Here is a 19,143-nt window from a genome sequence, read left to right on the forward strand (position 1 = left end):
ACCTATTGGTTAGACATTTAATATGTGACCTTTTTGCTGACTTTTGGAATTTACTAATTATTTTACCATGATCTCTCTTTAAAGTTTTTTTTTCAACTAATTTTATTTATAGAAAAATAGTACAAAGAATTCATAATTTCCCAAAGGTTAAAATTTTACTACATTTCATTTGCATAATCTCCCTCCGTTTATATATATATGTGTGTGCATATAGTCATATAACTCAACATTAATGAATTTGATATAATTCTTAAGGATTATATCAGAGCCTTGATTGTATATGTTTGTGTGTGTATATATGTACATATACACGTATATATGCATGTATACAGACATGTACATATGTACACATATACACATCTATACATATCATATATATATACATTTCTTTTCCTGAACTGCCTGAGAACAAATTGAAGACATGATGCCTCTCTACCCATGCTTACTTCAGAACATAGCAACAGAACCACAGTACAATTATCTAAATCAGAATGTTAACATTGATATAATACTATTATCTAATCTGCAAACCTTATTCAGATTTTGACAATTTTCTCCATGTCTTTTATAACAAAAGAAAATCCTAGCCAGGTTTGGTGACTCCCACCTGTAATCCCAGTACTTTGGGAGGCCAAGGTCCGTGGATCACTTGAGGTCAGGAGTTCAAGACCAGCCTGACCAACCTGGTGAAAACCCATCTCTACTAAAAATACAAAAATTAGCTGGGTGTGGTGGCATGTGCCTGTAATCCCAGCTACTTGGGAGACTGAGGCAGGAGAATCCCTTGAACCTGGGAAACAGAGGTTACAGTGAGCCACGATCATGCCATTGTGCTCCAGCCTAGCTGACAGAGCAAGACTCCATCTAAAAATTAAAAAAAAAAGAGAAAGAAAGGAAATCCAGGCTATTTTGCATGCAGTTGTCATATCTCTTGTTTCCGTCGATCTAAATCATGCTAATGACAGCAAAGAAAAAATATAGTTTAAAATATGTTACTACATTACACTGTAAGATATTTTTTAAAGTTCATGCAATATTAAAAAAAAAAAAATCCAAATGATGTTTTTGGAAGTAGTGATTAGAGCTTAATTTCATTTTCTAAATGAGCTATGTATGGCTAATTTAGGTAAAATCGCTAACAATACTGTTTGCAAGATTTGCTGCATAGGAAAAATATGGAAGTATTTCAATAAATTAAAATAATCAGATATTAAACTACAATCATAGGTACTATTGTAGAGGAGGAAAAATATTTCCTCGTGTATCCTAGGTTCATGGATTAAGCCCGCACAACAAAAGACAGAATAACAAAAGAAAAGTATACACATTTATTTAAGTTCTATGTGACATGAGAGCCTTCATTAGGAAATGAACACCTGAAGAAACAGTTTAATCTTAGTTTTTTTAATAGTAGGTCTGATGAAGAACAGGGAGTTGTAGAGAAATATGAGGGAGACAAAAAGATACTATCTAATGGCAATAAACTGGGAGAAACTTAGGAAAGCCTGTTTATTCAGATTCTTCTCTGCAACACTTTGTTTTCAAAGATAAGGATGTACTTTTCATCCAAGATAGGGAGGGCACCTCTTATGACCTGCTCGGGGGAGAATGGCAGGGAAGGTCCCAGAGACCTTCCTGCACATGGTGTCTCTCAAAATAGTATGCCAAGGTACCATGTTTTAGGGTAATGTGTCCTGAACCCCATCACTATGCTCTATATACATTTTTGAAATGGTTTTCAGCCCATGGATTCCTTTGTATTGGTATTGTGGAAATAAAATACAAATAGGTAATAATAGTTACAGTAAAAACAAACAAAGCCTGTTTAAAAAGCTAGACATAATCCTCAGTATATACTTTTGGAATGTTGATACACTAAATCAGAATAAGCAAGAGAATGGCGTAAACCCGGGAGGCGGAGCTTGCAGTGAGCCGAGATCGCGCCACTGCACTCCAGCCTGGGCGACAGAGCGAGACTCCGTCTCAAAAAAAAAAAAAAAAAAAAAAAAAGAATGGAAACTTTAAAGTGACAAATTCTCCTTAGTTAAAAAGGAAATGTTGAAATCCCTTTGAATGGTCTCATCACTCCTGCCAAATGTGGACAAGCCCCTCTCCAGCTTTCATTGCTGGTCAGCAAAGTTATTTTGTGGTTAAGACTCAATTAAAGTAAGTAATTTCACATGTCTTTAATGCCCTTTCATTTGACATTCTGTGACATTATGTATTGCTTCGATCTTATGTTCTCTATAACTCTTAGCCATGAGCTAATCACTTATTTAGAGAAAACATAAAAGCCTTTTCCAAAACGTTGAAATTTAGAACTAGCAGATCTGCGAACCAGCAGTTATAATCAGAAGATTATTTGTTCATGTTTATCATACTTTTTACATGTTAGAAGGTAGTCATCCCAAGGGATAGTGTTACCCACTTTAAAGATCTCAGGAAGATGATCTTCAGACGGTGAGCCTATGGTCAGACCCTTTGAGTTATCTTGAGTGATGTCAAAATTATATTCTTTAAGACTTAACTTAGTTTAAAGAAGCAGTCAACAATAAGCGTATTCACAAATTGAACAATACTGGCTAAAAGTCAGAAACCAAGGTATGACTATTACGAAATAAAAAGTGATTTCTTTCCTTCCTTCCTTCTTCCTTCCTTCTTTCCTTCTTTCTCTCTCTCTTTTTTTTTTTTTGACGGAGTCTCGCTCTGTCACCAGGCTGGAGTGCAGTGGCGCAATCCCGGCTCACTGCAACCTCTGCCTCCCGGGTTCAAGTGATTCCTCTGCCTCAGCCTCCTGAATAGCTGGGACTACAGGCGCATGCCACCATGCCCGGCTAATTTATTATTATTATTGTTTTTTGTATTTTAGTAGAGATGGGGTTTTACCATATTGGCCAGGATAGTCTCAATCTCCTGACCTCAAGATTTGCCCACCTCGGCCTCCCAAAGTCCTGGGATTACAGGCATGAGCCACTGTGCCCGGCCCTCTTTTTTCTTTCTTTTCATTTTAAATTGGCTTTGAAAGTGTATCTAAAAGAGGCGATACATCCCAAATTTAAGCAGTAGCAACATTAATAGCATAAGTATCTAGTGCTGCAAGATGACAGTGTTAAAGGACAGCTGTAATTTGGGTACTTTGGTCCTACTGGGTAGAGGCTTTAAGTAGAAGCTAGGCCCCTTTCATCATGTAATTAACACATTGTTAAGCAGACCTCTGGTAGTGTTCACAGCTCCCATTTTCCCATCTGCATCTTGATTTCTCCATCTAACCTGGCTCATTTGTACACACCAGTCTCTTCCTAATATTCTGGCTTTTGTTCCAGAATATCCAGTAGTATTGTCTCTGGACAATAACTCATTATCCAGTAGTATTGTCTCACTTGATACCTCACACTTTCTAGAAATTTGACTTTCTTTCTTTCCTCTGCTTTGGAGACTCTCAGAGCCTGTCTCTGACCTCCCAGTGTAAATGCCTCATCTTAATCAGTCAGAATTTTACTGCTTGGTGTAGCTAGGATGTGCCTCTGAAAAGTTTTCACTGGCTTTGAGTTGAACTCCAAATAGGATATATAGCTTCTAATGTATTTACTTAAAAATTCAATTATCTTATCTTATAGATATAACACATGACATTCTAATGCATAAAGCAAAGCTTAGATGATTAATTTTGTAAATTAAGCACGTAGGAAAGAATAGTTGTAAAAATTTGTGCTTTGATAATATTGAGGCCCTAGGTATTTCAAAAATGAACAGGTTTTACTGAAAGTGATTTTTGAAAGAATCTAGCAATATCATCTTTAGGAAGTTTTGCTAATACCTCATGCTGTTAGTAATTTTGTAGTACAAGTTTAGAAATTCCACCAATTGTGTTTTGCTCTTAGCCCCCACCTCCCAAACACATACAAAGTATGCAAGTACTGTCACGAAACAGTGTTTTGAGAGTTCACTACAGAATGGCAGTGTGAAGAGCTGCACCATCCTGTTCCAATAGAACAACCATTATTGATGAAAATCATATTTTCTTTTAGATTTTAAATTAAATTATTTTTCTTATTTATTTGTTTTTAAAAATGAAATGGGGACTCACTATATTGGCCAGGTTGGTCTTGAACTGGCCTTAAGCAATCCTCCCACCTTGGCCTCCCAAAGGATTATAGGTATGAGCCAATGTGCCTGGTCAAAAATCGTATTTTAAAACAGTACTGTTGTCTAGAAATCTTCCTAAGTGTAGACAACAAATAAAGAGTAACTACCAACTCCTGATAAGAATCAAGAGAGTTGGTGAAACTTATGTCACATCTCATTTTCTCCTTCCTGCCTGCACCAGCTCAGCGTGATGAAAATTCCACTCCATACACATGTAGCCAAGAAGATGGGATTCCCTCTCCCTTCACCTTCCAGGCAAGGTATATGGTATCTCACCAGGAGAGGGTAGGCTACTAGCATTTCGCATTTCTTCTGGTCCCAGTTCCATAGCCTAAAAAAAGTAAATGTGTAACCTACTCCATATCGTCGCTTCCACACCTGTGATGCATGGAATCCCTGTGAAAAAAACAACACCCACTAAAGATGAATTGTGATAAAATGATAACAATTAGCAATCAATGAGGCAGAGTAAGCAAATGCAACAAATGAGAATCATGATCTTTTGAAATTTTAGGTAATAAACTATCAGGAAAAGAAGTAGCAAAAGAGATTCCTAATGAAAAAGAAAACATCATGAAAAAAATGAAATGAGATTTTTAAACCCGTACATCAAAAGAATATTGAGTATGTATATTCCAGCATTACTCAAGGCACTGGTATACGGTTTTTGACAATGAAAAATCTTTGTCTTCTTTGTGTGTAAATTCTAGTGGTTAAAGAGAATTAAATAGAACTTGTAAAATTCTTTTTAAAAATGTTATTAAAATAAGAACTCAGTGGACTACTTAAATAGCAAACAAGCATAGTTGAAAAATGAATTAGTAAAGTTATAACTTAAAATATTAGCCTGAATGCTACCCAAGGGGTAAATGCAATGGAATAACCTGAATAAACATTTAAGAGCAGTAAAGGATTGAATGAAAAGACCAGCATACATCTAGGAGGAATTCCAGAAGGAACAAATAAAGTACGTGGATAAGCTGCAATATTTGAAAAGGTTGAGAATTTGTAGAGCTTTTGCAGACGATAAAATGTGCAGATGAAGGAAGAAAATGTTATAAGTAGGATAAATAAAATTAAAGTTATAGCTAGATAAATTAAGTAACTTCTGCAGAGGATAAAATACTAGATAAAAGAATCAAAAGTTATAAGCAGGATAAATAAAATTAAAGTCATATCTAGATAAATTATGGTGAAACTGCAGAACACCAAAGACAAAATCAGAAACCAGAGAGAAAATACTGATTACCTAAAAAGAAATAATAGTCTTAGCAGCAGTTACAGAGGTCAGAATATTATGGGATAATATGTTAAAACTGCTGGGAGCAAGTGGCCAACTTTGAATTCTTTACTTGCTGAACTGTTACAGTCATTGCTTGGCATCCATGGGAAACTGGTTCCAGGATCTCTGAGGATACCAAAATTTGCAAATGCTGAAGTCCCTTACATAAAATGGCATATACTATTTACATATATCCTATGCACATCCTCTCATATACTTTAAATTATCTCTAGCTTATGTATAATACCTAATACAATGTAAATGGTATCTAAATGATTGTTATACTGTATTGTTTTTTGTGGTTACTGTTGTTATATTGTTATTTTTTATTGATTTGATTTTTCCAAATATTTTTGACACCCAGATGGTTGAATCCATAGATGCAGAGCCCCACAGAACAAAAGGCCTGCCATATTTAAAAGGGGGAGTAAAATAAAATTTCAGATAAAGACTTGGAGATTTTACATTCACATCCACTGAAACAACTAGTCAGAGTTCATCATCAGGAGTAAAGAACTGAACTCAGGCCGGGCGCAGTGGATCACGCCTGTAATCCCAGCACTTTGGGAGGCTGAGGCGGGTGGATCACGAGGTCAGGAGATCGAGACCATCCTGGCTAACATGGTGAAACCTCGTCTCTACTGAAAATATAAAAATTAGCCGGGTGTGGTGGCGCATGCCTGTAGTCCCAGCTACTTGGGAAGCTGAGGCAGGAGAATTGCTTGAACCTGGGAGGCAGAGATTGCAGTGAGCCAAGATCGCGCCACTGCGCTCCAGCCTGGGAGACAGAATGAGACTCCATCTCAAAAAAAAAAAAAAAAAAAGAACTGAACCCAGAAGGAAAGAAATGTAAGAAGCAAGTGTGTACAAAGAGAACAGTAAATGTCAGGATAAATCTAGTTAATCATTGACTGCAAACAGCAACAATTTAAAAACATATCATCATCAGAGTTTAAAAGATCGAAGTTCCTAGATTTGTTCCAGAAGAGACTCGAGCTATTGATTAAATTTAGTCTTTAAGTCAATTACTTATGTTAAATGTTTAAAGAATAGAAATAGTATGTATAATTTCCAGAACTATAGAGACATGAATAAGGGAATAAGAAAACTCAATCCATTTAGAGGGTAGAAATGAAAAAGAAGGGGAAAAAAAAGCAAATAAAAATCGTATTTGAAAAACAAAATAAGATAGCAGTGTAACCTCTCCTCCTGACTAAATTACATACTAAGTATCTTCTGAAGAGTATTACAGAATTTGTCACTTGTTCAGAGCATTGACTTATTAGTATCTGAGGACAACACCGTAATCCCCATGTCATTAGGAATTTCACCACCTTCACATACGTCTAATTGTATGTATCATCTATTTGTATTTCTCGGTTATGTCTTTGTCAGGTCTCCCATGTTAGAGGATTGTTCTCAATGCACAGGCATATTTGCCTTTGAAACCTTTATAGAACTTAATTACAATATTTGAATTTATCTGGTGGTAAGTGGGCACAACTATTAAAAGGAATATTTTATTTGTATATGACACTAAGGGGACTTTGACCATTTTTTGATGAAATCTAATTTGTTGATACTCATGGTAGGGAGGAATGAGAACAGAAACAATGGTAGACATAATGATAGTGGCAGTTGTAGCAGTAGCAGCTGACATTTTTGAGCGCTTCGTTTGTGCTAAACATTACCTATTTTATGGAATTGGTATCATTATCTTTACTTTACAGATGTGGAAACCAAAGCACACAGAGATTAAGATTGAGACAGGCACTTGCAACCATATGATATAATTCTTAAACTGCACACTTAATAACAACATGTATTTATCAAATATATTTATCACGGTTTTCCATTTTTGCATTGCTATACATTCATAGCTACATGTTATTTGATTTATTAGTGGCAAAATGGCTCATGTATTCTAAAATTTCAGCTGCTACTTAAAAATCATGCTATGCTTCCCATTTTTAATGTAAAATTGCAGAATTTCATGAATTTAAAAGGAGCCAACTTGTAGAATAAATGAGTTTCGATTCTCATGAAATTAGAGCTTCCAAGCAATCAGCCACATTTGGCTTAAAAGATACCAAGCCTTTCTTTCGTCTTCTACTACTCCGTAAGCTGAACTTAACCATGAATCATATGTTGTTTTGTGGCAGACTCCAGATTAATGACTATGCCTTTTGTTTAAAATTAAATGTTAAGTATTTATCATTGGGCTTGAACATCTAGGCTGATGTGAAAGTTCACTTTAATGATTATGTTTCTTCCAAGAAGGGGGACATTTCTCCCATAGCAATTTCGTTTTGGGCACTTATATTAAGGGCTATAAAAAGTGACTTAAAATACTATTTATATAAACAAAATTAGGTTAAATTTTATGAAATTAAATTGTATGAAATTTTATGAAATTAAAATTTTATGAAATTCAGATTCAATCTAATTTTACAGGCTGTCATAAATTCCAATAAAAAATTCCCTAAACTTTCCAATTCTTTCCATGATAATTTTTTCTTATTTTAATATTCCTATCATACCCATAATCCATTCTGTTTTATATTCTCTCTCTTTCTCTCTCTCTCTGTATATGTTTCTTATTTTCATTGTTAGATTATCAGTTCCTTGGGAGTAGGAACACTATTATATACATCCTTAAATCCCACTTTCCACCCTCCTCTCAAGCCATAAGTTACTGCTGCTCAGAGTGTGCATTTTGAACTGTGGCAGGAATAAGGTAAAATGTACAGATAAAATTTAAGAAGTTGCCCCAACCCCAGAGATAGCAGATAAGGCCAGGACAGTGAAGTAGGATGACAAGAAAGAAAATGGAAAGAAAAATACCTTTCTCCAAACAATGCCCTATGTCATAACCCGGAAAAGACAGGGCTAATCCTCAGGTAATTGGAATGTGTAAATATTTGTCTTTTTTGCCCCAGCTTTAATAAAATATAATTGACAATTAAAAATTGTACATATTTATGGCATACAATGTGATGTTTTCATATATGTATACACTGTTAAATGATTAAATCAAGCTAATTAGCGTATCACCCTCACCCTCATTTTAAAATGTTTTAAAATCCACTCAGCAATTTTTATGTATACAGTCTATTATTATTAACCATGTCACCATGCCATACAATAGCTCTCTAGAATGTCTTCATCTTGTCCAACTGAAACTTCGTCTCCTGTGACCAAAATCTCCTGGTTTACTCTCCCCAACCCCCACATCCCCCACCCTCTCCAATCCCTGGCAACCATCATTCCACTCTCTGCTTCTATGAGTTCAACGTTTTTAGAAGGAATGTGTAAATATTTGCTGTGTGTCTCCTTTGTAGTGATGAGTAGTTTCTTAGTCTTCATTATGTTATTTCTTACTGTTCTGGCGGCTCATTTATCCAGCCTCTTGGTTGTGGTCATGATAATTAAGGACCACAGTAAAAATAGAATCTGGAGTTTCCTTGATTGGAAAATAAATGGAATTGCAATGGCTCTTTGTGGGCTGGTCCCTGTGGACTCACTCTCAGAATCATGTTTTTTCTTTGTGTTCCTACTCTTTGATGTTTCTTAGTCATATGTTGTGGTTTCTTTGTGGAAAGAGTTGATGATTTGGGCAGAGCCAGATACATTGTGGTCAAACGCTGTGTCCTCTTAACCTTTGTAATTCTTGATGTCTGTGAATTCTTCATTCTGGAGAAATTAGGGAACCTCCGAATGGCAGTAACTGCCCTCCCCCACAACCCCCATTATCATCACTTGGCTAGTCAAATGGCATAATTACACTGAGGGCTTTGATCTATATTGCTCTAAACCTTCAGGTTGAAAACTACCATATCTTTCAAACTTTTAGTATGCATCCCAGTCTGAAATGCCTGCTTTTCCTTTTCCCCACACTGTTTTGTCTATTGTCCTGTCATTTTCCCATTCCCTTCCCTTCTCCACTGACTGACTCCTCTCTGTCGACTGTCTCCATTAAATGGGTCCTCTCTGTCTTTTTGCACTCTCTTCCCTCTGTGGCCCTTGCTCTCTACAGAACACTGATATATTTCTGTTTGTTATTACTCTCCCTCTGTCTGTCTTTTCCAAAACATTTTTTTCTCCTTTTCCTGTCTTCTTTAATTTTCTTAAGGATTCACCTTCTCTCTGACCCAATGATTTTCTTTTCTCCTTGTCTTATCCTCTGTAAAGTACAGTATTCAACTTATTTATTTATTTATTTATTTTTAAAGTCGCCGCTGGCTTCTATAGGGCAAAACAAGAATCTTGGTCAGTTTTCCTCTCTCCAACTTCTATTGTGAATAGCATAATCTCTTTGTTTTTTTCATTACTCTTGAGTCCTTTTCTTCCTTTATGTGTACCACATAATGTTGCTAGTGTCTCTGATCAGATCTTTCACTGAGAAGCCCCAGTAAAATGATCTTCACTTGAAAAAATTACAGGATCTTAAGAATTTTGTTAAATTCATCTTATTCTGTACTGGAAAGCGTTGCTCATATAGTACATCAGGATTTGAACAGTGTTTCCCCAGCAGGAAGAACTGTTGTTATGTACTGGGTCTGGCAAACACTGATATTCTACAAATACCAGATCCTGGTGATGCTAATGATGATGGCAATGATGTGGGTGAGTATTTTGAAGGCAAAAGGACAGAAGTGGGAGAAGAACAGAGACATCCATGATTAGGTGGGGGTAGAGTGTGAGTCAGGAAGAAATAGCTGCTGGGACAGATGGATCATAACACATGTTCGTTTGTCTTCGTTCTTCTGCCTCTAGGTTTTAAACGGTTCCAGTAGTATCACATAAAGTGCCCAAAAGCTTCTCTGATGATAGTTGTCTCCGTCAAATCATCCAGATGGCTTCTTCTCCCCTTCTTCATTTCCCTGGCCATGGAAAGACAGACGCTCTCCATTTTATTGTTACCAGTCACCTAACTCAGAGTGAATGGGATGGAGCTGGAGAGGGAGATAAGGGATTGTTAGGTTTAACTGGGATGCAGATTTGAAGTTCTGAGGATGTGCCAGACTTACAGCTCTTGGAGACATTCTGTTGGTGCACAAACTGGAAAGTATGAGGACACGATCATGTCGTCATGTCCCTGTCCTCCTTTTCAGCTCCGATTTGGGCCTCAGGAGAGGCTCCAGTTTCTCTTTGAGCCTAAAGCATTTTTCTTTTTTCTTTCCTTCTTTTTTTATTTTTTGTTTATAAATTTTCCTGATATTTTAACCACTCTATTGAAAAACAAGCAAACCAACCAAAAAAGAAAAAACATTACTTTCATTGTTATTGTTTGTTTGCTCTATTATTGAAAGAGAGTAAAAGGGAAGATCTTCCTCTAGACATATGACAAATAAACTGGCACTGCACCCAGCCAGCAAATTCATCTTTAAATTGACTTCAGGTTAATGATGACTGAATGTTTTTAAAAATAAGTCTTTTACTGGTTTCATTTTCTATCACTAATGTAGTGAATATAGATGGGAGATATTTTTGTCCTTCTTATTTTTAAACATATAGGCCAGGTGTGGTGGCTCACACTTATAATCCCAGCACTTTGGGAGGACGAGGAGGGCAGATCACAAGGTCAAGAGTTCGAGACCATCCTGGTCAACATGGTGAAACCCCTTCTCTACTAAAAACGCCAAAATTAGTTGGGCGTGGTGGTGTGTGCCTGTAGTCCCAGCTACTCAGTGGGCTGAGGCAGGAGAACCGCTTGAACCCGGGAAGTGGAGGTTGCAGTGAGCTGAGATCACGCCACCGTACTCCAGCCTGGTGACAGAGCATGATTCTGTCTCCAAAAAACCAAAAACAAAACAAAACAAAACATGGGGGAAAGGGTGGGAGGGGGGTGAGGGATAAAAGACTACAAATTGGGTTCAGAGTATACTACTCAGATGATGGGTGCACCAAAATCTCACAAACCACCACTAGAGAACTTACTCATGTAACTAAATACCATCTGTTCCTCAATAGCCCATGGAAATAAAAAAGTAAAAAATATAATAATTTGGCTATCTTAAAAAATTAAAACATAGGAAGATAAACGAAGAAGGAAGGAAAAAGCTGAAAGAGAATCGCTATCTTTGGAATATGCATACAGACATATTCACAATGATACGACATTAATTTTTTTGTACTTCTTGCCTGGAAATTGAGAAAATAATATATGATGAAAAGTGTTTTGTATCTTCTGTATATCCCGCTATGGTAATGTCACTATAATTGTGGTAAAAATTACTTTACTGACTAAATTCTCTTTTGTTTGTCAAAGTGTCCTGTATCCTGCTAAATTCTCCTCACTAGAAAATCATGTCATCCTAAGTTTCTACTGTATATATTATTAATATAATCCTAGTTTCATTATAATCAGCTTTATTACTTCTGTTTGAAGAAAATCTCTATCAGTATTCTTAAAATCTTTAAATTAATATGTTTTCAGATTTATGTTTATGCTTTTGATATTTGATAAGCAACTATTCATAGACCTTATAGAGTTTGTTTTTTTTTTTAATCCTCCAATTTTGATGTCAGTATTTTTTAGGGCCAGGTGACTTTCATCTGTTGCTGGAATGAGTGTTGGTACAGGAACATGCTCCACCAAACTGGGGTTGGAGGAGAGATTTGGGCTTTGGAAGCCAGCTTGCCTTTTAGAGTTCTGCTCATTTTCTCCACTTGCTCTGAACCTCCTTATGAATGGGAAACTCAGATGTTGAAGTTGGAAAAGTGTTATTCAGATATGATTCATATAGATTCTGTTGATTTTGTCAGAATATTAACCCTTAGTTTAAAACCATGATACTCTAAATTTGGGCTTGTTGCAATACATCAGTTTCTCTTTATTCTATTTCTATTCTGGTTTTAACTTGGGTATCTCTCATTTGTTTTAGGTTTAGCAGTCTCCTTACAGCTATTGCACGGAGACATTGAACAAATCAGAAGAGAATATTCATCAGTATTTTCTCATGGAGTATCCATAACGAGGAAGCTGGGATTTTCAAATATTATTATGCCTGGTAGGTGACTTGGGACATACCAACATGATGAAATATGGGTATACTATCTGTTTTTGACGTTTGAGAAATTTTTCAAATTGCCAGCTTTGAAGCATTCACATGGGCCATGCTGAAGAATGAAATGAGGTATGTGACTGTAAGTAAGCACATTTTTTTCTAAAATATCCTTCTCAATTTAATTTTAAAATTTTTCCCTTTATATAAATTTTCTGGTCAGTGATTTGAAGCTCAAAAATATCTTTACATTCTGATTATTCTAAAGTGGTTAACTTGTGGGGGCCATGGCTACATTTCATTATGACCAGGAGAAGAAGGAAAACGGAGATACTGTCCAGAAAATATTTTACTCCTTGATGGAAAACGTTGGTGAAGATGCTTAGAGGATATCCACAGTTTTGATAAAAACTTATTGAACACTAGTTAGCCATATGTAAATAAGCAGCCATATGCAAGTATTATATGTACTTCTATACCTTTTCCAGATCTATTTGTGTGTATGATTTAACTCTATATTAGTGCCCCCAGAATTCCTCAAAAGCAGAAAAGATGTGGGTTAAGGAGATTTACAGTGTGAAATGAATGCCAAATTCATTGAAACTGATGCATTTGGGAGTGGGTCAGTCCTAATCTCTCCACGAAAATAAATTTTTAAAAGCACATCCCTTTACATGCTTATGGAAATTTAGGGTTTTCTGAATGTGTTAATCTATAACTTATGAATTGGATAAGAATAGTACATTTGCTGATGAGGAAGGATATATATTTAGCAAAAATTGATTTAGTCAGTCAGCAGGCATTGACTGAGCATCAATCAAAACTTTGTGCCAGGAGCCAAAAGTTAAAATGTGAGTTCATTCATTCTACAAATAAATATTTAACACTTTCTATGTACAAAGGCATTCTTCCAGATACTGGGGCTATAATACTGAACACAACAGAAAAAACTCATAGCAGTTACTTTGTAATAAGGAAAATTATAATAAATATGTAAGTAAAACATGTGTGTTCAAAGATGACGAATGCTAAGGTGAAAACCAGTGTAGGTAAAGGGCTAGGGAATGTCTTAGATGGTAGTGGGTGGAGAGATGGAGATTTGAGTTAGGTAAGAAATTTAGGTGAGAAGGTAGTAGAGTAGAGACCTAAAAGACATGAGGAAGCCATGCAGATAAGAGGATTCCAGGCAAAGCAACAATAAGGGCAGTAGTCCTGCAGCCATAGAGGTGTGGCTTGTTTGAGGAACTGCAAGAAGGCCAACTTGGTCAAAATACAGTACTGGGGATGGGAGTAGAGATTCGAAGAGGAAAGTCGTGTGGACCTTGTAGGTCACAATCAGAACTTTGGCTCTTATTCAGAACGAGGAAGGAAACAGCTAGAGGGTTTGGAACAGAGGTGTGACACTGCTTTACATTGCCACAGGATCACTGGTTGCTGTATAGAGATTGTACCTGGAGGGAATGTGGGAGGGCAGCAGAGAAACAGGGAGACGGGTTTGGAGGCTGTTTGAGCTAATCCAGGTGAGTGGTGATCCTGTCCTCGAGCAAGGTGTTAGCAGTAGAGATGGTGAGAGTAAGACCTGTTCATGCTCTGCCTGTTCATTACAGTCCACAGGCAGAGACATACTGTAACTGGAAAGGAGTTGGAGAACATGGCCTGGAGAGCACAGAGGAGGTGTAGAATCTTATTGAAGGAGTCTTGTTAAAATTTCCTGGGGAGGTAACACTTGAGCAGGGTCTTCAATGCTAATGATTCTAGGCCCACATCCCCTCAGTCTTTTCTCCACTGTACTAATAGCAAGTACCTGCTTTAATAGTGAAAGACTATGTGTCATAGCCAACATGGCTGTACCTCTGATGTTTCTTTGTTTGTTTGTTTATGTTTTCTTTTTTAGAGATGGGGTCTCACTCTGTTGTCCCGGTTGGTGTGCAGTGGCACAGTCATTGCTCACTGCAGTCTCAAACTCCTGGGCCCAAGTGATCCTCCCACTTCAACCTCCTGAGTAGCTAGGACTCCAAGCACATACCACCACACTTGGCTAATTAAGAAAAAAAAAAAATGTGTAAAGATGGGATCTCCCTATGTTGCCTAGGCTGGTCTCCAATCTGTGGGCTCAAGTTATCCTCCTGCTTTGGCCTCCCAAAATGCTTGGATGATAGGCTTGAGCCACAGTGCCTGGCCTACCTCCAATGTTAAAAGGAAATTTCTGGCCTGAGGCGGTGGCTCATGTCTGTAACCCCAACACTTTGGGAGGCTGAGGTGGGTAGATCACCTGAGGTCAGGAGTTCAAGACCAGTCTGGCCAACATGGTGAAACCCTGTCTCTACTAAAAATACCAAAAATTAGCTGGGCATGTTGGCGCGTGACTGTAATTCCAGCTGCTCAGGAGGCTGAGGCAGGAGAATCACTTGAACCCGAGAGGCGAAGGTTGCAGTGAGCCAAGATCCTGCCACTACACTTCTGCCTGGGCAACAAGAGTGAAACTCCATCTGAAAAAAAAAAAAAAAAAAAAAAAAGGAAAGGAAATTTCTATGCTCTAAAAATTTTTAATTTCTAAAATTCTGTGAAAGTCACAATTTTATGAGAGAATAGCCTTTTAAAAACTTTTGAAGTTTAAAACCAAAAAATAAAAATAAAAAAGTCTAATTGTCGTTTAGTAATGAACCACTAGAGTTCTAGAAATTTCACCCTGTCCCTAGGAACACAGGTATGACCAGCTGGGGTTATCTTCAAAAACCCTTGGTTCTGTCTATGCCTATCTATTTCTTTGTGTGTGTCTGGACCTCTTATTTTCTTTCTCTTTTCCTGTCAGTCTTGATCTTAATCTTTCTTTTTTTCTTTTTCTTTTTATCTTCTTTCCTCCCTCCTCCATCTTCTTTCCCTCTTCTCTTCCTCCCCCTCTTCTGTTTCCTCCCTCCTCAGAATAGGACTAAGCTACATGGGTTACTGTGGCTTACATTTAAGAATTTTTTGACATATCCTCTTGTTTTTACAAATCAAGAAATGAGATTTTTTTAGTCATGAATTTTATTATAAAAGGACCTCACTTGTGTTTGGTCTTCTGTAGAAACAAAGAACTTCTACCCTTTTGTCTACAGATAGAAGATGACAAATAGCATACTAAGTAGTAGTATTTCTTGGTGCTCCATACCCCACCCTCCACAACCAAGAAGAGGGAAAAGCAATAGAAAGACCAAATAAAATAGTCTTAAATTGTTGACAGTATTTGTTTTAAATGAGGTCTTCTAAACCACCGTTTAAATCCCACGTGTAAGTGCAAGCAAAGGAAGTTGTATCTGACAAGGCACCTGGCATAGCTATGAGACCCAATAATGAGATTGCTATGAATAAAGACTTTAAATGACCAGTATCGCCCATTGCACCGTTTTGTGATTGCTCTACTGAAATTCCTTTATGCAAGGAAGGCTGAGAGAACATCCTGTAAGTTTTCCTGAGATGACCTGACCTCGCTTAGGAACCCAGTCGGCCTGAGCATCTCATGGTACTGTTGTCGAAAATGACTGTTTATAGAACTGTTTACTTGGTGGCATGCCATTCTGTGGCTCTTAAAACCATTCATGATTTCCTTCAGTTGCTATAAATAGCTGGTATTTCCTCTTCAACAACAACAAAAAAAATTCATCCCACTGGAAAGCAAATTGATGGACAAATCTAATATTAAAAAAAAAAAAAAATTTAGAGCAGAATGCAGCCAGCTGCTTGAAGAATTCCTCAGCTTGGTCTCTGGGCAGTATCATGGAGAAATGGAAAAATATAAATCAAGATGACACTTCACTGGCTGATTAATTGTCCAGGTTCTGCTGTGCTCACGCAGCTTTTGTGTGGCCTTAATGATGGACGTGAACTTTCTGTGGAATAAGGCTCGCTTCTGTCCCTTTCTGGTACCACCTTGTAATGCGAAGTCTATACTCTCCAGGAAAATTGTTCTTCCAGACATGTGTCTGTAGTGGAGGGGAGTACAAAAGAGGGTTTTTAAAAGCACTTCCTTCTCTTTGTTTTTTCCCTTTCTTCCTCTGGCTTTTTAATCTTCTATAATAGGAAAGGGAGAGATGTATGTATTTCCTTAAACAACTGAAAGCAACTTTAAAACTCAGTTGAATTTTTTACACTGGGAAGCATGCAGTCATTGTTTTGTTTTCCTTTGTTAATTTCAGACTTGTCAATTCATTCTCACCAGTGGCTCTAATGAAAACTTGAGCTGAAATCTTCCATGAGAAAATGTATGTGAACAATATTTCTGATGCCAATGTTACAACGACAGTCTGCAAGCATAATTTTTTTTTCATTGTCTAGATGTGTCCTTCAGAGTTAATTTGCATCTTTAGCATTCTGATAGGGGTCAAAACAGGTGAGGCACATGATTATACCAACAGGACCAAGTTTATGCACACAGTCACTGCCTCTCTGCAGAATGAATTATCTGCGATCCTGACAAGGACAAGAACATACATAAAACTCTTTTCAATCACACAATGTAATCAGTGCCAGACTCTTTTTGAAGTGGGAAAAGCATAGGCACAGCAATTCTCCACTGGTCTCACTATTGTACAGACAGGTCTCCTAGTGTGAGGAGGTGACCTGCCCATGTGCTTCTGAGTCATCATGAAGTCCTCTGGACTATTCTTTGTTTAAGGGTCTGTCGCACAGCACTTTATTTCTTAAGGTGTCAGACTTCCAACTGAGGAAAAACATTTTCTGTGAGACTCTGTCACTGCCACCTCCAAGCCAAATACCTCTGATTGAAGGAGTTCCACGGTCTGGGCGGGAGAGCAGCAAATTATTTAAATCAGTGCTTTCCAGTAGGAACATCATTTGAGCCATGAAGGTAATTTTAAATTTTTTAATAGCCACTTAAAAAAAATGAGAATAAAAGAGGTGAAATTAATTTTAACCATATGTTATTTAACCCAAAATATCCAAAATATTATCATTTTAATAGGTGATCCATATGAAAAACTACTGATGAGTTATTTTGCACTCTGTTTTCAACCTCAGTCTTTGAAAGCTGGCGAGTATCGTACATGTACAGCGTGTCTCTTTTTAGCGAGTCACGTTTTAAGTGCTCCTTTGCCACGGGTGGCAGCAGTCACCCTCTTGGACAGCCCAGCTCTAAATATCTTAACAGACCCTATGCAAACAGGGCCTGGCCTATTGCTGAGTATCAGGAAGGTCTAAGTTTCCATTCGTCAGACATTCTGGAGCAAAGCTGGCTGATGTGTCAGGAATGTCATGGAAGATCTGACTGTCTTCCCTGCACCCCAAATGTCCATTTTTTACTCTGTAATTGTTTTCAGACACAATTTTCTTTGCCTCCATCTTGATTTCATAACTTAAGCTTTCATGCCTATACCCTGTTTCTAGAGACTTGTTCCCATATATCACTTGGTTCAACTGTCATTCTTTGTTAGGGAACCCATCATTTATACATTTCAGTGCATTCACTTTTAGTAGGTCTGTGAAGCTCCTAACCCTAAAAAGTTTGTTTTTTTTTTTGTTTTTTTTTTTTTTTCTTTTTTTTAAACAGGGTCTCCCTGTGTTACCCAGGCTGGAGTGTAGTAGTACAATCACGGCTCACTACAGTCTCAGCCTTCTGGGCTCAAGTGATCCTCCTGCCTCAGCCTCTTGAATGACTGGGACCACATCAGGTGTGTCACCACACCCAACTAATTTTTTATTATTTGGAGAAATGAGATCTCCCTATGTTGCCCAGGCTGGTCTTGAACTCCTGGGCTCAAGTGATTCTCCTGCCTCAGCTTCCCAAAGTGCTGCGATTACAGGCATGAGCCACCATGCCCATCCCCTAAAAAGATTTAAGTGAAAACACTGGAGTGATAGAGTTGAGATTTGGGGGCTAGTTTTAATAGTAATCTCAGGATTTATTTAAGTTTATTTTATAAGTGTTATTCAAACCAATCCTCCTTTTTCTTTATCCAGTCTATCATTGATGGGCATTTGGGTTGGTTCAAAGTCTTTGCTATTATAAATAGTGCTGCAATAAACAAATGTGTGCATGTGTCTTTATAGTTCAAATAAGTCAAATTTCTATTTGGTCAAAGTTGACTAAATAATGATTTACAGACTGGAGTAAGAAGAACGTTATAGAGATGTTTGTCTTATGTTTAAGAAAATAAACAATTTTGAAGGATATGAACAGACACTTCTCAAAAGAAGACAGTTATGCGACCAAGAAACATATAAAAAAAAGCTCATTGTCACTGGTCATTAGAGAAATGCAAATCAAAACCACAATGAGATACATCTCACACCAGTTAGAATGGCGATTATTAATAAGTCAGGAAACAACAGATGCTGGTGAGGGTGTGGAGAAACAGGAACGCATTTACACTGTTGGGAGTGTAAATTAGTTCAACCATTGTGGAACACAGTGTGGCGATTCTTCAAGGATCTAGAACCAGAAATACCATTTGACCCAGCAATCCCATTACTGGGTATATACCCAAAGGATTATAAATCATTCTATTATAAAGATATATGCACACATTTGTTTATTGCAGCACTATTTATAATAGCAAAGACTTGGAACCAACTCAAATGCCCATCAATGATAGACTGGATAAAGGAAATGTGGCACATATACACCATGGAATACTGTGCAGCCATAAAGAAGAATGAGTTCATGTCCTTTGCAGGGACATGGATAAAGCTGGAAGCCATCATTCTCAGCAA

At 37.3% G+C, this 19,143-nt stretch overlaps 1 protein-coding gene across 6 annotated transcripts in view; it reads left to right on the forward strand.

Moving 5' to 3' along the window:
• Nucleotides 1-19,143, forward strand: part of DOCK4 (dedicator of cytokinesis 4) — a 475,353-nt gene that overhangs the window by 268,495 nt on the left and 187,715 nt on the right. For all 6 annotated transcript variants that reach the window (XM_050782626.1, XM_050782628.1, XM_050782623.1 and 3 more), the window contains exon 13: nt 12,316-12,441. In XM_050782626.1, the coding sequence (XP_050638583.1) occupies nt 12,316-12,441 (126 nt within the window). The remainder of the gene's footprint in view (nt 1-12,315; nt 12,442-19,143) is intronic.

This window comes from Macaca thibetana, chromosome 3 (genome assembly GCF_024542745.1).
Source record: "Macaca thibetana thibetana isolate TM-01 chromosome 3, ASM2454274v1, whole genome shotgun sequence".
Classification (NCBI taxonomy): Eukaryota; Metazoa; Chordata; class Mammalia; order Primates; family Cercopithecidae; genus Macaca; species Macaca thibetana.